At 39.8% G+C, this 17,393-nt stretch overlaps 2 protein-coding genes across 6 annotated transcripts in view; one reads left to right on the top strand and one right to left on the bottom strand.

Moving 5' to 3' along the window:
* Nucleotides 1-1,644: 1,644 nt before the first annotated feature.
* On the bottom strand, nucleotides 1,645-12,996 carry LOC121724967 (microsomal glutathione S-transferase 3-like). Of its 5 annotated transcripts, none has more exons than XM_042111970.1 (7): nucleotides 12,912-12,996; nucleotides 4,000-4,086; nucleotides 3,171-3,292; nucleotides 2,876-2,949; nucleotides 2,730-2,787; nucleotides 2,546-2,618; nucleotides 1,645-2,058 (listed from the first exon to the last, which is right to left on the bottom strand). In XM_042111970.1, the coding sequence occupies exons 2-7, from the start codon at nucleotides 4,064-4,066 to the stop codon at nucleotides 1,952-1,954; spliced, it is 501 nt and encodes a 166-aa protein (XP_041967904.1). In that variant the 5' UTR covers nucleotides 4,067-4,086; nucleotides 12,912-12,996; the 3' UTR covers nucleotides 1,645-1,951. The 5 variants fall into 5 exon arrangements, with proteins under 5 accessions (XP_041967904.1, XP_041967905.1, XP_041967907.1 ...); XM_042111971.1 differs by lacking the exon at nucleotides 12,912-12,996 and adding an exon at nucleotides 5,073-5,151; XM_042111973.1 differs by lacking the exon at nucleotides 4,000-4,086.
* Nucleotides 12,997-16,660: 3,664 nt separating this feature from the next.
* LOC121724966 overlaps nucleotides 16,661-17,393 on the top strand; it is a 2,543-nt gene continuing 1,810 nt past the window's right edge. Inside the window, exon 1 of the mRNA XM_042111969.1 lies at nucleotides 16,661-16,922. The gene's annotated coding sequence lies outside the window, so the exon portion shown is untranslated. The remainder of the gene's footprint in view (nucleotides 16,923-17,393) is intronic.

Raw genomic sequence — 17,393 nt, forward strand, 5'->3', positions numbered from 1 at the left:
GCAGAATTTCTTGAATGCTACAGTGACTTTCTCTGTAATTATTGTCTATTGTCAGATGAAATGAAAATTGTGCTCTTTGGCAAGAAACACTCTAGGTAGGATTGGCGTACAGTGACTACTGAAAAGAACCCAATGCCTAATGAGAATTATGGTGGTGGTCTGTGATATTGTGGGGCTGTTTTTATTCCAAAGGCCCTGTGAACCTTATTAAAGTGCATGATATCATGAACTATCATGAACATTTCCAATGTAACTCTGTCAATCTCTTAGCCTTGTTGCCACCAGACCCTTCTCAATTGAGATTGAGAGTGGGTCTGGAAAAGGTTTGTTGACGACTTCCAGCAGGGGCTTAACTAGCAGTGAAATTAAAATTGGTGCATTAAACTTTTACCAAATCGTTTTTATAAGTGCAGCAATCTTGTAAACGCAGGTTTTAAATGCAGTTGTTTACTCACTTCCAAAGAAAATAGACGTCCATGTCGGATTAGCGGAACTTTTTTAAATTGGCGTCAATGGCCTCTTGGCCAGACGGACCTGCAGAGCAAATCCCAAATTTGCCAAAGTACGAGTATGAGTATTCCCAGGTTATCAATCTCTGTCAAGACACTAAACGTGGGTCATGACTGGATCGTTCATCATGTGAATGTACCAAAAAATCAAGTCTTGCCATTGCCGTTCCCTGATCTAAACTCCATAGAGAAACAGTGGGGTGAATCAGAGGAGAAAGCACAAGTGAGAAGGCTAGGAATCTGGGCAATCTGGAGAGTTTTTGGTCAGACAGGTAACCAAGCACCCAAAGGAACCCTGGATCTGATTCATAGTGACCACTGGGTCCTTGGTTACCTATCTGTCCAAGGCCCTTCGTCCTGGATTACTCAGTTTGGCTGAGCGGCCAGATATAGGAAGACTGTTAGTTGTTCCAAACTTTTCCATTTGAGAATGACGGAGGCTACTGTGCTCTTTCAATGGTACTTTCAATGCTGCAGAAATGTTCTTGTATCCTTCCCCAGATCTGTCTTCACACAACCCTGTCTCGCAGGTCTATGGACAATTCTCTCGACCTTGTGGCTTGGTTTTTACTGCATACACCATCAACTGTGAGACCTTATATAAAGAGATGTGTGCCTTTCCTTATAATGTCCAGTGAATTAATTTAGGCACAGGTGGACTCTAATCAAGTTGTAGAAGGGCAATTCCACGGAAAATTGACTTTTTGTCACATCCATAAGGCCAGTGAAATGCCTTGGCATTTGTATGATGTGAATGATAGCATTCATTTTTTCTGCATTTTTTCTCATTTACATTCTTCAACCAAAAATAGCAAATGCTCAAATCTCATGTAATCATTCACATCATACCATACCATCGCATTTTATTGGCGCTATGGATGTTACAAAAAATTTAATTTTCCATGGAATTGCCCAGAAGCATCTCAAAGACCATTGATAGAAGTAGGATGCACCAGAGCTCAATTACAAGCGTCACAACAAAGGGTCTGAATACTTATGTAAATGGAATATTTCAGTCTTTTATTTTTTTATAAATTTACACAAAACACTCCACCTGTTTTTTTTTTCAGTGTTTGAGTATTAGAAAAAAATAATTGAATCCATTTTAAGATGAGTCAAACATAACAAAATGTGGGAAAAGTGAAGCGCTTTTAATACTTTCCGTATGCATTGTAATTTGCAATGAATTTTGACAAATGTTACATCAAGATGCCCTGTAGAAGCATCACAATCAGTTCAGAAAAATAGTAAATGATTTCTCCAAACATTGAATCAGCACAACATCCACCTCAGTTAATTCCTCTCCATCAGGGTATAAAAAAACAGGGTGAGGGAGAACAAGTGGCGCTGTTGTCCAGGACTTTCTCAATCCAAACGATTGGCATTTGGCATAATTGGTCAATTCACTGCACGTTCATTAATCTATCCTGTACACTGGTTATTCATTTCCAGACCCAGCCCAGCATAAGTCTCCCACAATTCAAAGCAGTCAGAAAGAGTCCGGTAAGTGCGAGGTCTCCAAATGCTCCGCGTCTCCTCTTGGAAGGGTCTGCCAAGCAAATAAGTCATGATTAGCCTACATTATGTTGTATCAGCAGCAGGACCTACCTAGACAACCTATAGTGGTGTGGTTAATCCATCCAGAGTTTAAAATGTAGCAATGCTGGAGGGAAGTGGTTTTGGGATAACTGTGGTGTTGGTTGTGATATGGTTGATATAAAGATTAGCCCTAGGTCAGATGTGGCACTAGTCGACATGAATTTAAAAACGGGGAAAATTCATTTTAGTTTGACCTATTAGAGAACATACAAACATCCAGCACTGCAGGCTATCATGTTAATGGATTAAAACACTGCACAGCCTAAAATATGCTATGGTGAATAATACAAATATACTGTAATACAAAACGTTTGTAGGCCTACCATATGACACTTTGAATAAGTAAGCTGTTAAGTGGTCATTTAGAGACAAACATTCTTTAGATTAGAGGCTTATTCTCTCTCTTAGTTCATTCATTTTTTACTTATGGTCCTTACCTCCAGTATAATAACCTTTGGCAAATATCACCCTGCTGACAATCCAGATCATTCCCAGGGTACTGGCTATACGCTGAAACACACACACACGCAAACACACACATAATCAACTCCTCAAACATATGTCATCTCCTTATAAATAAGACGAGTGCACTGGAGTTATACAACATTCTTGTTTACTTACTGGATGTGGAATGCCCCCAACAGCCAGGAAGAACAAGAAAGGCGTCAGGGCCTCATTTCTGCAAAGAGCAGAGAAATTGAGTTTTTTAGTGTCTAACATTAATAAGGCTATTTCATGCCATGTCTGTCTATTCATTTCATAGTTACGTGTTCTGATGTGCCCTCTGAATGCAGTTGAAGATATCTCCAGTCTCTGGATCATCACTGTATAGTTTAGGGTACTGTGGAATGGCAGATGGAATAACAGCCATTAATAATAAAAAATGTTTATGAAATAGAGAGCTGATTTGCTGATTTCCATCATGATCTATTATTACAGATTATTTAGCTGCCAACAGAAATGTTTACATTGAAAGCCATTTTCAAATCAGGAATGCTTACAGTACATAAATCACTTTACCGGTACATTCTTATACAATTTAAATAGCAAAATGTTTTTCACCTGCACATTGTATTTCATGCGAGCTTTGACCACATTATGTGAGAGGTATGACATAAGGAAGAATGTACTACATCCTGTGAGTATCACATATCCATACTCATCAGTGACTGGCACCATGGTGACTGAAGAGGAAGAGTGAGAAACATGAAATGACATATGAGGGTCTGGCATGACGCGCAACACAGAGGCCTGAGCCCTCCTGACTCTGGCACACATCTAAACCATGAATCAGGAGGATGTCTATGCCAGACAGGCCAGGTAGTACAAGTATGTGGTCTACAGACAAACCTGCGTAAGTTAACTCAGTAAGATGTAAACCCTCCTGAAAGAAGATCCATGTGGTTATGTTTTCATAGGAAGATGAGCCATTAGGATGAGCCAATAGGCTTATTACCTTACAGAATTAAATTAACATAACATAACATAACATAAATTGTAATTATGAACCAGGTGACCCTCTCAGGACCATGTAATTTCTGCAAGACAGTGTACTGTGCTTCACTTCTTGACAACTGAGCAAAGTATACACACACAGTGTATTGTGTATTTACTTGACAACCAAACTCTCCAATGCCAATATTATATACTGTACTGTATATACTATAATAATAGTAGGGCAATTCCGCGCAAAATTGTCACATCCATAACGCCAACACAATGCCATGGCATTTTGTTGGCGTTATGGACGTGACAGTTTTGCGCGGAATTGCCCTACTATTATTATAGCAAAACTCTATACTATAATGTCAGTATATAGCCTATATTATAGTATTATAGTATAGTAACAATACTATATCAGTATATTATATCTATATACTATTGGACTCACCTGTGAGTCCTTTATGATTTAGTTGGTTGACAATATTTTGCAGAGAAGAGAAATTAAAATGGGTCATTACTGGTATCCAGAGTGGTTCTATAGAATCGGTGCCATATTAGTGATTGAGGAGGATGAGGAAAAAAGCCTACATTACAAAGTATGTTAAACATTTTAAACCTTTTTTGATTTGATGTGACTGTAATGCGTGTACTAATATATTGGTGGATTTGAACAGAAATATTTCACAGGCCTTGGTTTTGGGATCCATTCACTATTAAAGACAAGGTCTGAAAAAATCTGAGACAGTGCATGATTTGACACAGAAACACCATACTCTCTGTGCCTTACTGATGCTGTTTCTGTTTGTTGAATCTGAAAGTAGGCTAGACCAGTCAATGACCTGCTTACTCTCCAAGGCGACTTAATATCCTTTTTATCACCATCTTGAAAAATGAACATGAATAATCCTAAATATTTCAATGAGAAGTTATTAATCAGAAAATTCCTATGGCACCGAAACCGTAGAAAGGCCCATCTAAAGCGTCCTACATTTAGCGCATAGCCTAGACGCTTTACCAGTGCTTACTTGGAATTCTGGGGCCACATTCACAAACCCTTAAAATAGGCTACTTCTTAAATTCTGATTTCTTCTTAACTTTAGACTTATTGCAAAAGTTAAATAGATTTATGAATTCATAAATAAAGATTGTTCTGTAATTATGTTTAGCCTGTGTTAGCCTATGAATGAGATTCCTAAAAAGAGTTCTTACATGTATTCTTAATTCTCGCAACTTCAAACCTTCACCCGTCTTACAAATGTTAGGCCACAGTTAACCTGAATAGCCTCTAAAGTCATTAATGTAAATATGTGTAGTGTAGGCTATGTCTGTTTACTTTCGTTTTGCTGTGATAGGCTACAGTTCTAGCCTATTTTCCCCTAATCCGCTTGCAGCTCTGAAAACGAAAGACTGCTGGACACAACAAATCCTGCAAAACTTTGCTAAACGTGAATTGTTTTCATAGTATATGTGTTAGGCTATTATTTTTCAGAGTAGCGAAAAGACAGAAAAAGACCTACCAACCTGTTTAGTTGGACGAAGCTGAAGTTGGCCGCACATTCAGAATGCGATAGTCAAGTTTCGATTTCACATTAAATATTGCAATTTTCTACCGACAGGGGGCAGTGCTGATGCAAATACGCGATGACACTGGCATTTGCCTAGCAGACGAGCATGTAGGCTACTCCCCACAGACGAATAAAAGCCTTTTTTTCTGGTGACTCAGCGCGCCTGCAGGTGTACGTCCGTACGCACTGTGCGTACAGGCTACTCAACAGCGAGAGAAAATTTCCCTTGTGTGTGTGTGTGTGTGTATTCACACCAAATTGGCCTACCATACCTTCCCAACTATGCACAGTATCCCATTAGCTGCATGCCATCAGGCTATTTACCATTTTCTATTACGTAAAGTAAGTGAACACGTTATCAAAATTAACGTGCACACATTTTGTTTGAGCAGGAGAGAGAATACGCACGCAGGCACGGAATAGGCTACTTGTTGTTTTCTTTTACTCGGCTATCTATATATGTATGTGTGTGTGTGTATATGTATGTATATATATCAGCACACAATGTTGAGCTAATTCACTAACTCAATACTCATCATGGATATCACAAGTTTTAAACAACGAAAACAGAAAGGATGGAGGCAGCAAAGCTAGGAGTTATTCCAGATGGACAAGAACAAGGTAGGCAATTGGTGTGCTTGTCAGAACGTTAGACTGCACTAAAGCCAGACGTCACGTTACGCTAGAACAAAACTAAAGGTAACTTTAGCCCGTGTAGGGCTGTATCAAGTTGTCCAAATGAATAGGTCATTGTAGACGTTGTCGTTGTATTATTGCATGTGGATGTTGTTATGCTATGTAGGCTACTTTTTTGCTGACTGACCAATGCACCGACCTAAAACGGACAAATATTGTTCACGAGTGAATTTTTTTTTGCGGGGGGGGGGTGATGGGTGTGCGTACCATAGCATTAATTCTTGCAGGCGCCCCTGTGGTGACTCCATTGTCGACCAATCTTTAAGTATATTATACAACATGCTTTCTGTCAAATAAATCGGTTCATTTCAGATTTTGAAGCTTTTCTGCTTCTTCTTTAAATGAGCTATATTTCATATTTTACAGTTTATGCACTAGATTTGATACCCATTGCCCACACATGATTTGCCGTGAGATATTACACCACATCCCGATACTACAGTCTCTGAGCTTTCATTAGAGACACCATGGCCAATTTCGTCGTGAAAATTCACCCTTTTATTACAATTGAAATTCCATTAGCTGTTTTTCATATTCCACAATGTATGCACTAGACTTGATACCTATTGCCCACACAACATTTGCCGTGAAATATTACACCACATCCCGATACTACCGTCTCACAGCGTTCATATGACACCCAGCATGCCAAATTTCGTCGTGGAAAATGGCCATTTTTCTTACATTTAAATTACATGAACTATATTTCATATTCCACAGTATATGCACTAGATTTGATACCTATGGCCCATACATCATTTGCCGTGAAATATTACACCACATCCCGAAACTACAGTCTCTGTGCTTTCATATGACACCTTGCATGCCAAATTCCATCGTGAAAAATGGCCCTTTTTCATACATTTAATTTACATTCTCTATATTTCATTCAATGGAAAATGGGCATATTTCATAGATTTAATTTACATGAGCTATATTTCATATTCCACAATTGGAATTTCATATTCCAAAATGGCAATTTTCCAAGACGAAATTTGGCATGCTGGGTGTCATATGAATGCTGTGAGACGGTAGTATCGGGATGTGGTGTAATATTTCACGGCAAATGTTGTGTGGGCAATAGGTATCAAGTCTAGTGCATACATTGTGGAGTATGAAAAACAGCTCATGGGATTTCAATTGTAACTAGAAAAGCATTTCCTGAAGGAAATACAGTGCATGCAAAGTTGTTGCTGGGTTGGTTGATAGGGTAATTATAGTGGTTGCTATGCTATAAAAGTGGTTGCTAGGTTGTTGCTAGGGTACTTAAGGTGGTTGCTAGGCTGTTGCTAGGGAAATTATAGTGGATGCTATGCTATAAAAGTGGTTGCTCGGTTGTTGCTAGGGTACTTAAGTGGTTGCTATGCTGTTGCTAGGGTAATTATAGTGGTTGCTATGCTACAAAAGTGGTTGTTAGGTTGTTGCTAGGGTATTTAAGGTGGTTGCTAGGCTGTTGCTAGGATAATAAAAGTGGTTGCTAGGCTGTTGCTAGGGTAATTTTAGTGGTTGCTATGCTATAAAAGTGGTTGTTAGGTTGTTGCTAGGATATTTAAGGTGGTTGCTAGGCTGTTGCTAGGATAATTGATAGTGGTTGCTATGCTATAAAAGTGGTTGCTAGGTTGTTGCTAGGGTCATTTTAGTGGTTACCATGCTTTAAAATGTGTAAATAGTAAAAAAAAGTAAGAATAGTTAAAAGTTATTGAAATTGGGAGAAATAGAGAGAGGGATAGAGAAAATGAGGGAAAGTGAAGAAAAGGAAGTGAAAGAAAGTTGGGATGAGAAGTGAGCTATTCAGTTGAATGGAGAGGGACACACAGGAAGAGGTTCCATTCAAGTTGCTTCAGGCAGTCAGTGAGAGAGCACAGGTGCAGTTGATTGCATTCTATTTCCTTAATAGCCTTTTATGATGTCATAAAGCCAATGTTAAGTCTATGGAGAATTTTAAGTTTAGTTTCTTTAATCTCAAAAAGTAAAAGTCGTAGAAATATGAAAAGTCATAGAACGAAAATTTGGTTCAAGAGCTACGTGTCAAAGTTTGAACCAAGTTTCTACGATAAGCGGTTCGAGTCAAATTAGGGCCTGGAAGAAGAAGAATAACTAGAAAAGCATTTCCTGAAGGAAATACAGTGCATGCAAAGTTGTTGCTGGGTTGGTTGCTAGGGTAATTATAGTGGTTGCTATGCTATAAAAGTGGTTGCTAGGTGGTTGCTAGGTTGTTGCTAGGGTACTTAAGATGGTTGCTAGGCTGTTGCTAAGGTACTTATAGTGGTTGCTATGCTATAAAAGTGGTTGCTAGGTTGTTGCTAGGGTACTTAACGTGGTTGCTAGGTTGTTGTTAGGGTAATTTTAGTGGTTGCTTTGCTATAAAAGTGGTTGCTAGGTTGTTGCTAGGGTAATTGTAGTGGTTGCCATGCTATAAAAGTGGTTGCTAGGTTGTTGCTAGGGTATTTAAGGTGGTTGCTAGGCTGTTGCTAGGATAATGATAGTGGTTGCTATGCTATAATTATAGCTTATAGTTGTTGCTTATAGCTTATAGTTGTTGCTAGGGTACTTAAGGTGGTTGCTAGGTTGTTGCTAGGGTACTTAAGTGGTTGCTATGCTGTTGCTAGGGTAATTATAGTGGTTGCTATGCTATAAAAGTGGTTGCTAGGTTGTTGCTAGGGTATTTAATGTGGTTGCTAGGCTGTTGCTAGGATAATGAAAGTGGTTGCTATGCTATAAAAGTGGTTGCTAGGTTGTTGCTAGGGTACTTAAGGTGGTTGCTAGGCTGTTGCTAGGGTAATTATAGTGGTTGCTATGCTATAAAAGTGGTTGCTAGGTTGTTGCTAGGGTATTTAAGGTGGTTGCTAGGCTGTTGCTAGGATAATGATAGTGGTTGCTATGCTATAAAAGTGGCTGCTAGGTTGTTGCTAGGGTACTTAAGGTGGTTGTTAGGCTGTTGCTAGGGTAATTTTAGTGGTTGCTATACTATAAAAGTTGTTGCTAGGATATTTAAGGTGGTTGCTAGGCTGTTGCTAGGATAATGATAGTGGTTGCTATGCTATAAAAGTGGCTGCTAGGTTGTTGCTAGGGTACTTAAGGTGGTTGTTAGGCTGTTGATAGGGTAATTTTAGTGGTTGCTATGCTATAAAAGTTGTTGCTAGGATATTTAAGGTGGTTGCTAGGCTGTTGCTAGGATAATGATAGTGGTTGCTATGCTATAATTATAGCTTATAGTTGTTGCTTATAGCTTATAGTTGTTGCTAGGGTACTTAAGGTGGTTGCTAGGTTGTTGCTAGGGTACTTAAGTGGTTGCTATGCTGTTGCTAGGGTAATTATAGTGGTTGCTATGCTATAAAAGTGGTTGCTAGGTTGTTGCTAGGGTATTTAATGTGGTTGCTAGGCTGTTGCTAGGATAATGAAAGTGGTTGCTATGCTATAAAAGTGGTTGCTAGGTTGTTGCTAGGGTACTTAAGGTGGTTGCTAGGCTGTTGCTAGGGTAATTATAGTGGTTGCTATGCTATAAAAGTGGTTGCTAGGTTGTTGCTAGGGTATTTAAGGTGGTTGCTAGGCTGTTGCTAGGATAATGATAGTGGTTGCTATGCTATAAAAGTGGCTGCTAGGTTGTTGCTAGGGTACTTAAGGTGGTTGTTAGGCTGTTGCTAGGGTAATTTTAGTGGTTGCTATACTATAAAAGTTGTTGCTAGGATATTTAAGGTGGTTGCTAGGCTGTTGCTAGGATAATGATAGTGGTTGCTATGCTATAAAAGTGGCTGCTAGGTTGTTGCTAGGGTACTTAAGGTGGTTGTTAGGCTGTTGATAGGGTAATTTTAGTGGTTGCTATGCTATAAAAGTTGTTGCTAGGATATTTAAGGTGGTTGCTAGGCTGTTGCTAGGTAATGATAGTGGTTGCTATGCTATAAAAGTGGTTGCTAGGTTGTTGCTAGGGTATTTAAGGTGGTTGCTAGGCTGTTGTTAGGGTCATTATAGTGGTTGCCATGCTATGAAATGTGTAAATAGTAAAAAAAAAAGTAAGAATAGTTAAAAGTTATTGAAATTGGGAGCAATGGCGAGATAGATAGAGAAAGTGAAAGAAAGTGAAGAAAAAGAAGTGAAAGAAAGTTGGGATGAGAAGTGAGTTATTCAGTTGAATGGAGAGGGACACACAGGAAGAGGTTTCATTCAAGTTGCTGCAGGCAGTCAGTGAAAGAGCACAGGTGCAGTTGATTGCATTCTATTTCCTTAATAGCCTATTATGATGTCATAAAGCCATGTTAAGTCTATGGAGAATTTTAAGTTTAGTTTTTATTTAATATCTCAAAAAGTAAAAGTCGTAGAAATATGAAAAGTCATAGAACGACAATTTGGTTCAAGAGCTACGTGTCAGAATTTGAATCAAGTTTCTACGATAAGCGGTTCAAGTCAAATTAGGGCCTGGAAGTAGCCTGGCTAGCGCCACCACTTCTCAATGAGACGTGGTCTGGGAACCAAACGTTCATTTTCTCGTATTTGAAAAAAATGCCCAGATCCGTTTATTGGGTGCCACGGATGTCTATCAAATGCGTCTTGCTTTCCCACCTGTTCTGTGATTGATTCCCTATCTCAGGCGAAAATGTGCTCCATGGTCTCCAGGCTGCCTTAGCAGCGTGAATCAAATCGCGCGCAAGGCAGCATGGGAACACCCAGGCTAGCCTGGAAGAATAATAACTAGAAATGCAATTCCAAGGAATTACCAGTGCATGAAAATGCAAAAGTTGTGATGTAAAATATCATGTATAGTTAAAATAGATAATACAGAGATGGTTACTACGGTGATGCTAGGATAGACATGGTGGTTGCAAAGCTTAATAAAAGTTGATAGTTTAAAAGTAGACCGTTGAATGTAGATAGTTTAAAAGTTGTTGATAGACAGCTAGTTTAATAGATAGATGGTTTAATGGTAGTTTAAAAGTACACCATTTAAAAGTTGAATGTATAGTTTAAAAGTTGTTGATAGACAGCTAGTTTAATAGATAGATAGTTTAATGATAGTTTACAAGTAGACCGTTTAAAAGTTGAATGTAGATAGTTTAAAAGTTGTTGATAGACATCTAGTTTAATAGATAGATAGAGTAATGATAGTTTAAGAGTAGACTGTTTAAAAGTTGAATGTAAATAGTTTAAAAGTTGTTGACAGACTGAAAGTTTAATGAATGTTGATATTCAAATAGTTTAACTTAGCTACTTAGCTAACTTAACTAATGTTTTCTAGGAGTTTTGCTAAAATGCTAACATGCTAACAATGTAAACCATGCTACTTGGCTAACTTAGCTAATGTTTTCTAGCAGTTTTGCTAAAAATGCTAACAAAGTTCAGTAGTTTAATGGGTTAAATGGTTTAACAGTAGATTATTGTAGTGAGAACAATGCTAACTATGTTAACCATGTGACTTAGCTATTCATTTTTAGCAGTTATACTAACAATGTGAACTATGCTAACCATATTACTTAGCTAACTTAGCTAATGTTTTCTAATAGTTTAGTCAAAACTATAATGATAACTATGCTAACAATGCTAACTAGCATGCTAACAATGTTAACTATGCTAACCATGTGACTTAGCTAACTTAGCTTATCATTTTTAGTAGTTATGCTAATGATGCTAACTAGCATGCTAACTATGCTAACCATGTAACTTAGCTAACCTAGCTAATCATATTTAGCAGTTATGCTAACTATTCTAATTAACATGCTAACAATGCTAACTATGCTAACCATCATGCTAACTATGCTAACCATGCTAACTAGCTACAGTGGGTAGGAGTCATAGTTGATGACAAGTAACAGTTACAATGGCTGAACAGTTGAAAAGTTCAGTAGTTTAAAGGGTTAAATTGTTTAACAGTGAAATATTGTAGTGAGGACTTTTATTTTGAAACAGTTTTTGGCAGAGGAGGCAGTTGAACAGGATGTGTAGTCTTAATAAGGCCAGTTTGTATGCTTAAAGCCTGAGACTGGCAGTTGATCCAGGTGGCCTGAACACCTGCCATAGGATTCTAATTGCTTAACGGCTGTATTATGATGTCACAATCAGCAATGTTAAGTCTATGGGGATTTTAAAAAAGTTTTTCTTTAATAGTTTAAAAAGTATAAAAGTTTCAAAGTTGAAAAGACATAGCAGCTTGGTCCGTTTGAAGACCTACGTTACAAAGTTTGAACGAAGTTTCTAAGTTAAACTGTTCAAGAGAAATTGCGTACGGAAAAAGTGGTAAGCGGAATAATAATAAGAAGTTGTTGTTGTTGTTGCCTTGGAAGAACAGTACAGTGCATTTTCATGCACTGTAATAAGTCGGAAGAAGCCCGTGGAATAACAATACAGTGCAACTGTAAAAATAAGTCGGAAGAAGTCTAAGGAATAACAATACAGTGCATTTGCATGCACTGTAATAAAAGGGTGAATTTGGCGGTGGCATATGGGCGGTGGTAGTGTAGTGGTTAAGGAGCTGGGCTAGCGTGCAGTAGCCTGAAAGTTGTCGGTTCAATTCCCGGCTTCCACCGTTGTGCCCTTGAGCAAGGCACTTAACCCCAAGTTGCTCTGGGGACAATGTGATCCCTTGTAATATAGCTGACATATGTAAGTCACTTTGGTCAAAAAGTGTCTGCTAAATGTAATGTAATTTTCACGACGAAATTGGCCATGCATGGTGTCAAATGAAAGCTCAGAGACTGTATCGGGATGTGTAATATCACGGCAAATCATGTGTGGGCAATGGGTATCAAATCTAGTGCATAAATTGTAAAATATGAAATATAGCTCGTGTAAAGAAGAAGCAGAAAAGCTTCCAAATCGGCCCCCCCCCCCCCCCCCCCCCTCCAAACAAGTGCAATATGAACCGATTTATTTGACAGAAAGCATGTATCATTTACTTAAAGATTGGTCGACAATGGAGTCACCAGAAAAAAAGGCTTTTATTCGTCTGTGAGGAGTAGCCTACATGTTCGTCTGCTACCAGGCAAATGCCAGTGTCATCGCGTATTTGCAGTCAGCACTGCCCCCTGACGGTAGAAAATTGCAATATTTAAGGTGGAATCGAAACTTGACTACACCGCATTCTGAATGTGCGGCCAACTTCAGCTTCGTCCTGTTTACAGGGGCTCAGTGTGGTCTCAGTCTTCGCACGTATTAGCTAATCTAACGTACCACCGAACCTTATAAACAGTGAAAGGGTTATGACTGGACGCAGATAGGTAGGGGGCGTGCCACTTTTCTAAAGGGTGATGTCAATGCTTTCATTTGTAAACATAAGGCCTAGTGCTGAACCACTGCGAAGGTTTAGCTTTAGAATGGACTGTCTTATTTGTGTTCATGCATATTTGATATATAATATCAAGAGATTTAAAATGATTCTCACATTTTCAAAGCTCTGTGTCTTGTTTTTCCCCCCAAAAACTATTGCTCATGCAAATTGCCTCATATCTCCTGGCAAATGAAACACAGTAGCCTATTCAAAATATTGTAGACATCTCAAAACTACGTAAGCACTTGCTAAAACACTGATGACATTTTTGGATGCACAGTAAACATAGATGGATAGAAATACAGTATTTTACAGCACACAGGAAAAAGACAAAGTGAAATACACAACCACCACATGTATGTAATGTAGCCTAGAATAGAAACCAAAGACACTTTTGAAGAAGCTGATTTTTCCAAAGACATAAATTACTCTCTCTCTGTGTGTGTGTTGATGGGGGGGGGGGGGGGGGGGGCAGTTGAGTGTTGGCCTATCTATTAAGGCAATGATTGGATGGTGTTCAGTAAAGTTGCACATGTGAGGAGTGGGAGTGAGGCACTGGTGAATAAGAGTGGTATTTTGATAGGTTGTATTTGAAAACAGATATCAAGTTATTTCCTGATAGATTTCTGTGTGTAAGGTAGAGAATTGTGTGTGGTGTTTTGCAAAAAGTGTTAAAACTTGAATTTCCCCTGGGGATCAATAAAGTATCTATCTATCTATCTAAAACATTATTTGGTATGGGGTTTAGCCTATAGCCTACTATTACAGTGTGCTTTACAAGGGAATTCCCCTTACAGTGAAACATCTGCCCTAAATGCCCCTATGGATAAGGTTTCCAGCTTAGTCATGCTGTCATCAAGAAAATGACATTTTGGAATTTCCCTCACTGATGGATAGCAGTCTAATGGAGGCAGTCTGAAGATAATGTTTTGACCGACGTTGCTTTACCCATGTTACTGGCCATAAGGTCCCGCTGTTGGCCTGTTGCTTTGTCTTTATCTTATCCCAGAGCGTTACTTCTACATTTGGGTACAAAGGTGTTATTTGCAAAGAACATGGCGTGGTTATCAGACAGTGTAAAGTGACTGCATGTTATGGTACTTGATGATTGTCATGGCATTGTAATAGCCACTAGGTGGGGATATTCTACTCATTACTGTGCACGTAAATGCGTTGTAGTCCTTATGCACATCCTATGTCCCTTGGCCTGCCTACACACACACACACACACACACACACACACACACACACACACACAAACACACACACACACATATAAACACATTGTTTGTCATTCAGAGAAGGTATCCTATTAGTACTTGATGAATGAATTAATAAAAAAAAGGATTGCTAATGTTTTACAGCCATTTTTGTTTTGTTTTCTTTAGTTCTATAGTAGGCCCTAGTAGTTCATTTGCACAGCTGTCAGTTTGATGCTCTGTCCAGGACTCACATTTATTTCTCTTCTTTTCTCCCTGTCTCAATTTTCCCCTCAGTTACCCACCTTTTTTCCTTTTTGTGTTCTCTCTTACACAGTTTCTCTCTCTCTCTCTCTGCAGACCTGCAGCAAAATGGAGAAATGCTGATTCAGGACAGAGTAGAGAGAGAGAGAGAAAGAGAGAGAGAGAGATGGCCACTGGAGTTAATTAAACTCCCACAGCCACATTCTCTCTCTCTCTCTCTCTCTCTCTCTCTCTCCAAATTCCTGCCTGCTCTGGCTGCACCCCCTTTCACCTCTTGTCCTTTCTACTCGGTTTCATTCCCTTCCTCCTCATTCCGTCCTTCCTTTTCTCTCTTTCCTTCACTTCATATCTTTATCTCTGTTCACACTCTGCTCACCTCACTATAATTACCTTCATCTCTTTTTATCTTCCTTTGACTCTCCCTCTCTCTCCCTCTCATCACCACATCTACCTCAATTCCTTTCCTGCCTACTATCAGTTTATTATGAAATGCCCCTTTTTCCTCTTACTTCAGTCAAACTCTATGTGATCACCGGAACCTGTCTCCATACCTCTGTGTGTTCTGTCCATGCAATGTCAAAGGCCGGACACGCGGTCCAGCCGTCTGAGGTACGTAAGGATAGGTCATACAGACTTGGCCATGTGCCACCCACATTTGGAAGTGTCATCGGTCATCATGTCTTCCCCATTAGGCCTGTGAATGAAAGCGCGCTTATCTGGATGGGGGAAAATCAATAGGCAATCTGGTCGCTCCTCTGGTATGCTACGCAGGGCTTTGACAACTCAAAGAATCCATGCACCAGAAAGCGTCACACAGGGTCTTCATGGAGGGATATGTGTCTGTGAGCCTGTCTGTCTGTGAGTCTGTCTGTCTGTCTGTCTATCTTTGTGTCCATGGGCACTAATGTAAATTACAGACAAAGTGCAAATGGGCACTGAGTACAGGGTCTTGTGCATGAAGCTGTTGTGTGGCATGTGGGAGGATTACGTTGATCTTGCTTATGCTATTAAATTAGCATTAAAGGTGCAGTCAGCGATTGACCATGACGTCCTGTTTATTTATGTTTACGGTATATTTCAATTTCAGACGCTTTTTTCCAAAACAACATACGTACATGATATTTTCACCAAGAACCAGACAAAACACATCAGAGTAGTATAGCTCACCCCTCCCTTATTACAATAATAGAGAAACACAGATTCTTTTGTTTTTGTTTGGGGGACAGACTGCCCCCTTTTTGTTTGTTTCCAGATCATGGAGCGTGAAGAGATGTTTGCTAAATGTTATGGGCTTTAAATGTGTCTGTGTCTGTGTGCTTCACTGTCTGCCTGTCTCTCACTATCTAACTATCTGTCTCTCTGTGTATCTAACTATCTGTCTGTCTCTTTGTGTCTGTGTGTCATGTGAGATTTCTGACTCCCTTCACCATGCCCAGCCCTCTCAAGTGTCTGGTTTGCCCAAAGACAATACTCTTGCATTGAGGTAAGGTTTTCCATGCCACTGCCTTCACCCCTGCAATCCCTGGCCTGCATTATTAAACGTGTCTTTAGAGGTTACGCAATAACAAAGCAATCAGGTGGCTCTCCCAGCATATCAAAATCCGTGCCTCAAGACGGAAAGAGAGATACGATTCAAATTCAAGGACAACAAACATGATATTAATAGCCTATGTGTCATCACCTCAGTTACTTCAGTACGAGATAATGTCACACATTTATATTTCCATATTACTGGCTTGTGCATCCTGTACCAAATAACTGCCTATGATATGTGATAAAGTGTGAAATATGATGCTTATATGTGTTGTGCATTGTGTGGTGTTGGTCATTCACAATAAAAAATATTTTACTTGCTGAGGACCAACAAACCACAGGAGAGGCGTTTCCTGTGGTTTGTTAGCTAAACCCAGTGTGTGTGTGTATTATTAAGTGAAGAAAATGTCATAAATGGGGTAAGACCAAGCCTTGGGTGTGGTGGAATGGTGTGTCTGTTTTTGGGTGTTGAGGTCAACTGGGGAATGTCACATACTCCTGGTTATTATCAGTGTCCTGCTAATGCTCACACACAGAGACTGGACACACAACCATCCACAGCGATGCTGTGAGCACTCCTGAGCAGAAGGCTTTTTAAATTGCAGCCCTTCTAGTCTTTTGAACACCTAAGAAGTAAGGACACAACCACGCTGAACAATGGCAACCCTATACGGAAAGTGACGGAAAGATCAAGAACTTGTGACAGCGTCCTTGTAAGACATCTGTGATAGGGGACCCTTATGGTGGACAACAGGCACTCACACATGGCCAGTGCACGTCTTGTCTCTCCGTGGACATACTAGTCTGGGCGTTCAGCAGAGCGAGAAAGCCATATGAGGACTGACACTGATCCTGACAGGTGAGGAGAACCACCGACTGGCCGTCCCAGACGGAGAGAGATCTGAGCTGGGTGACGGGGGAGAGCCACAAGACGTCAGAGTTGACAGCAAAGAAGAGGGGTAGCGACGCGGTGAGATGGCCAGACAGATACAGAGAGCAGGGGCTGGCTAGAGAACCTGAACTCAAACACACACACACGCACACACACACACACGCGCACACACGCACGCACGCACGCACACACACACACACACAGACACTCACACACAATATCTCATAGTTGTACACATACAGACATACATGCACATACTCCACACAGTTATAGACTGACAAGCACACACATACATGACTCATGACTCAGATACACACACAGACAAGACAGACTGACTTGCTAAATGTTTAATTTGCAATGAATGTTTGACAGACTCATTTAGAGACAAGTTATGATGGGGTAAGAGAAGCTCGCAGTGAGCCCATATTCATTACAATC

Source organism: Alosa sapidissima, chromosome 12 (genome assembly GCF_018492685.1).
Source record: "Alosa sapidissima isolate fAloSap1 chromosome 12, fAloSap1.pri, whole genome shotgun sequence".
Lineage (NCBI taxonomy): Eukaryota > Metazoa > Chordata > Actinopteri > Clupeiformes > Clupeidae > Alosa > Alosa sapidissima.

Excerpts from the sequence above, each read along its gene's own strand:
- LOC121724967 (XM_042111970.1), bottom strand. The coding sequence starts at position 4,066 with ATGACCCATTTTAATTTCTCTTCTCTGCAAAATATTGTCAACCAACTA. Across the intron at positions 3,293-3,999 it reads AAATCATAAAGGACTCACAG|TCACCATGGTGCCAGTCACT; the intron begins GTGAGTCCAATA and ends CTTCCTCTTCAG. Across the intron at positions 2,059-2,545 it reads CAAAGGTTATTATACTGGAG|ACCCTTCCAAGAGGAGACGC; the intron begins GTAAGGACCATA and ends TTTGCTTGGCAG.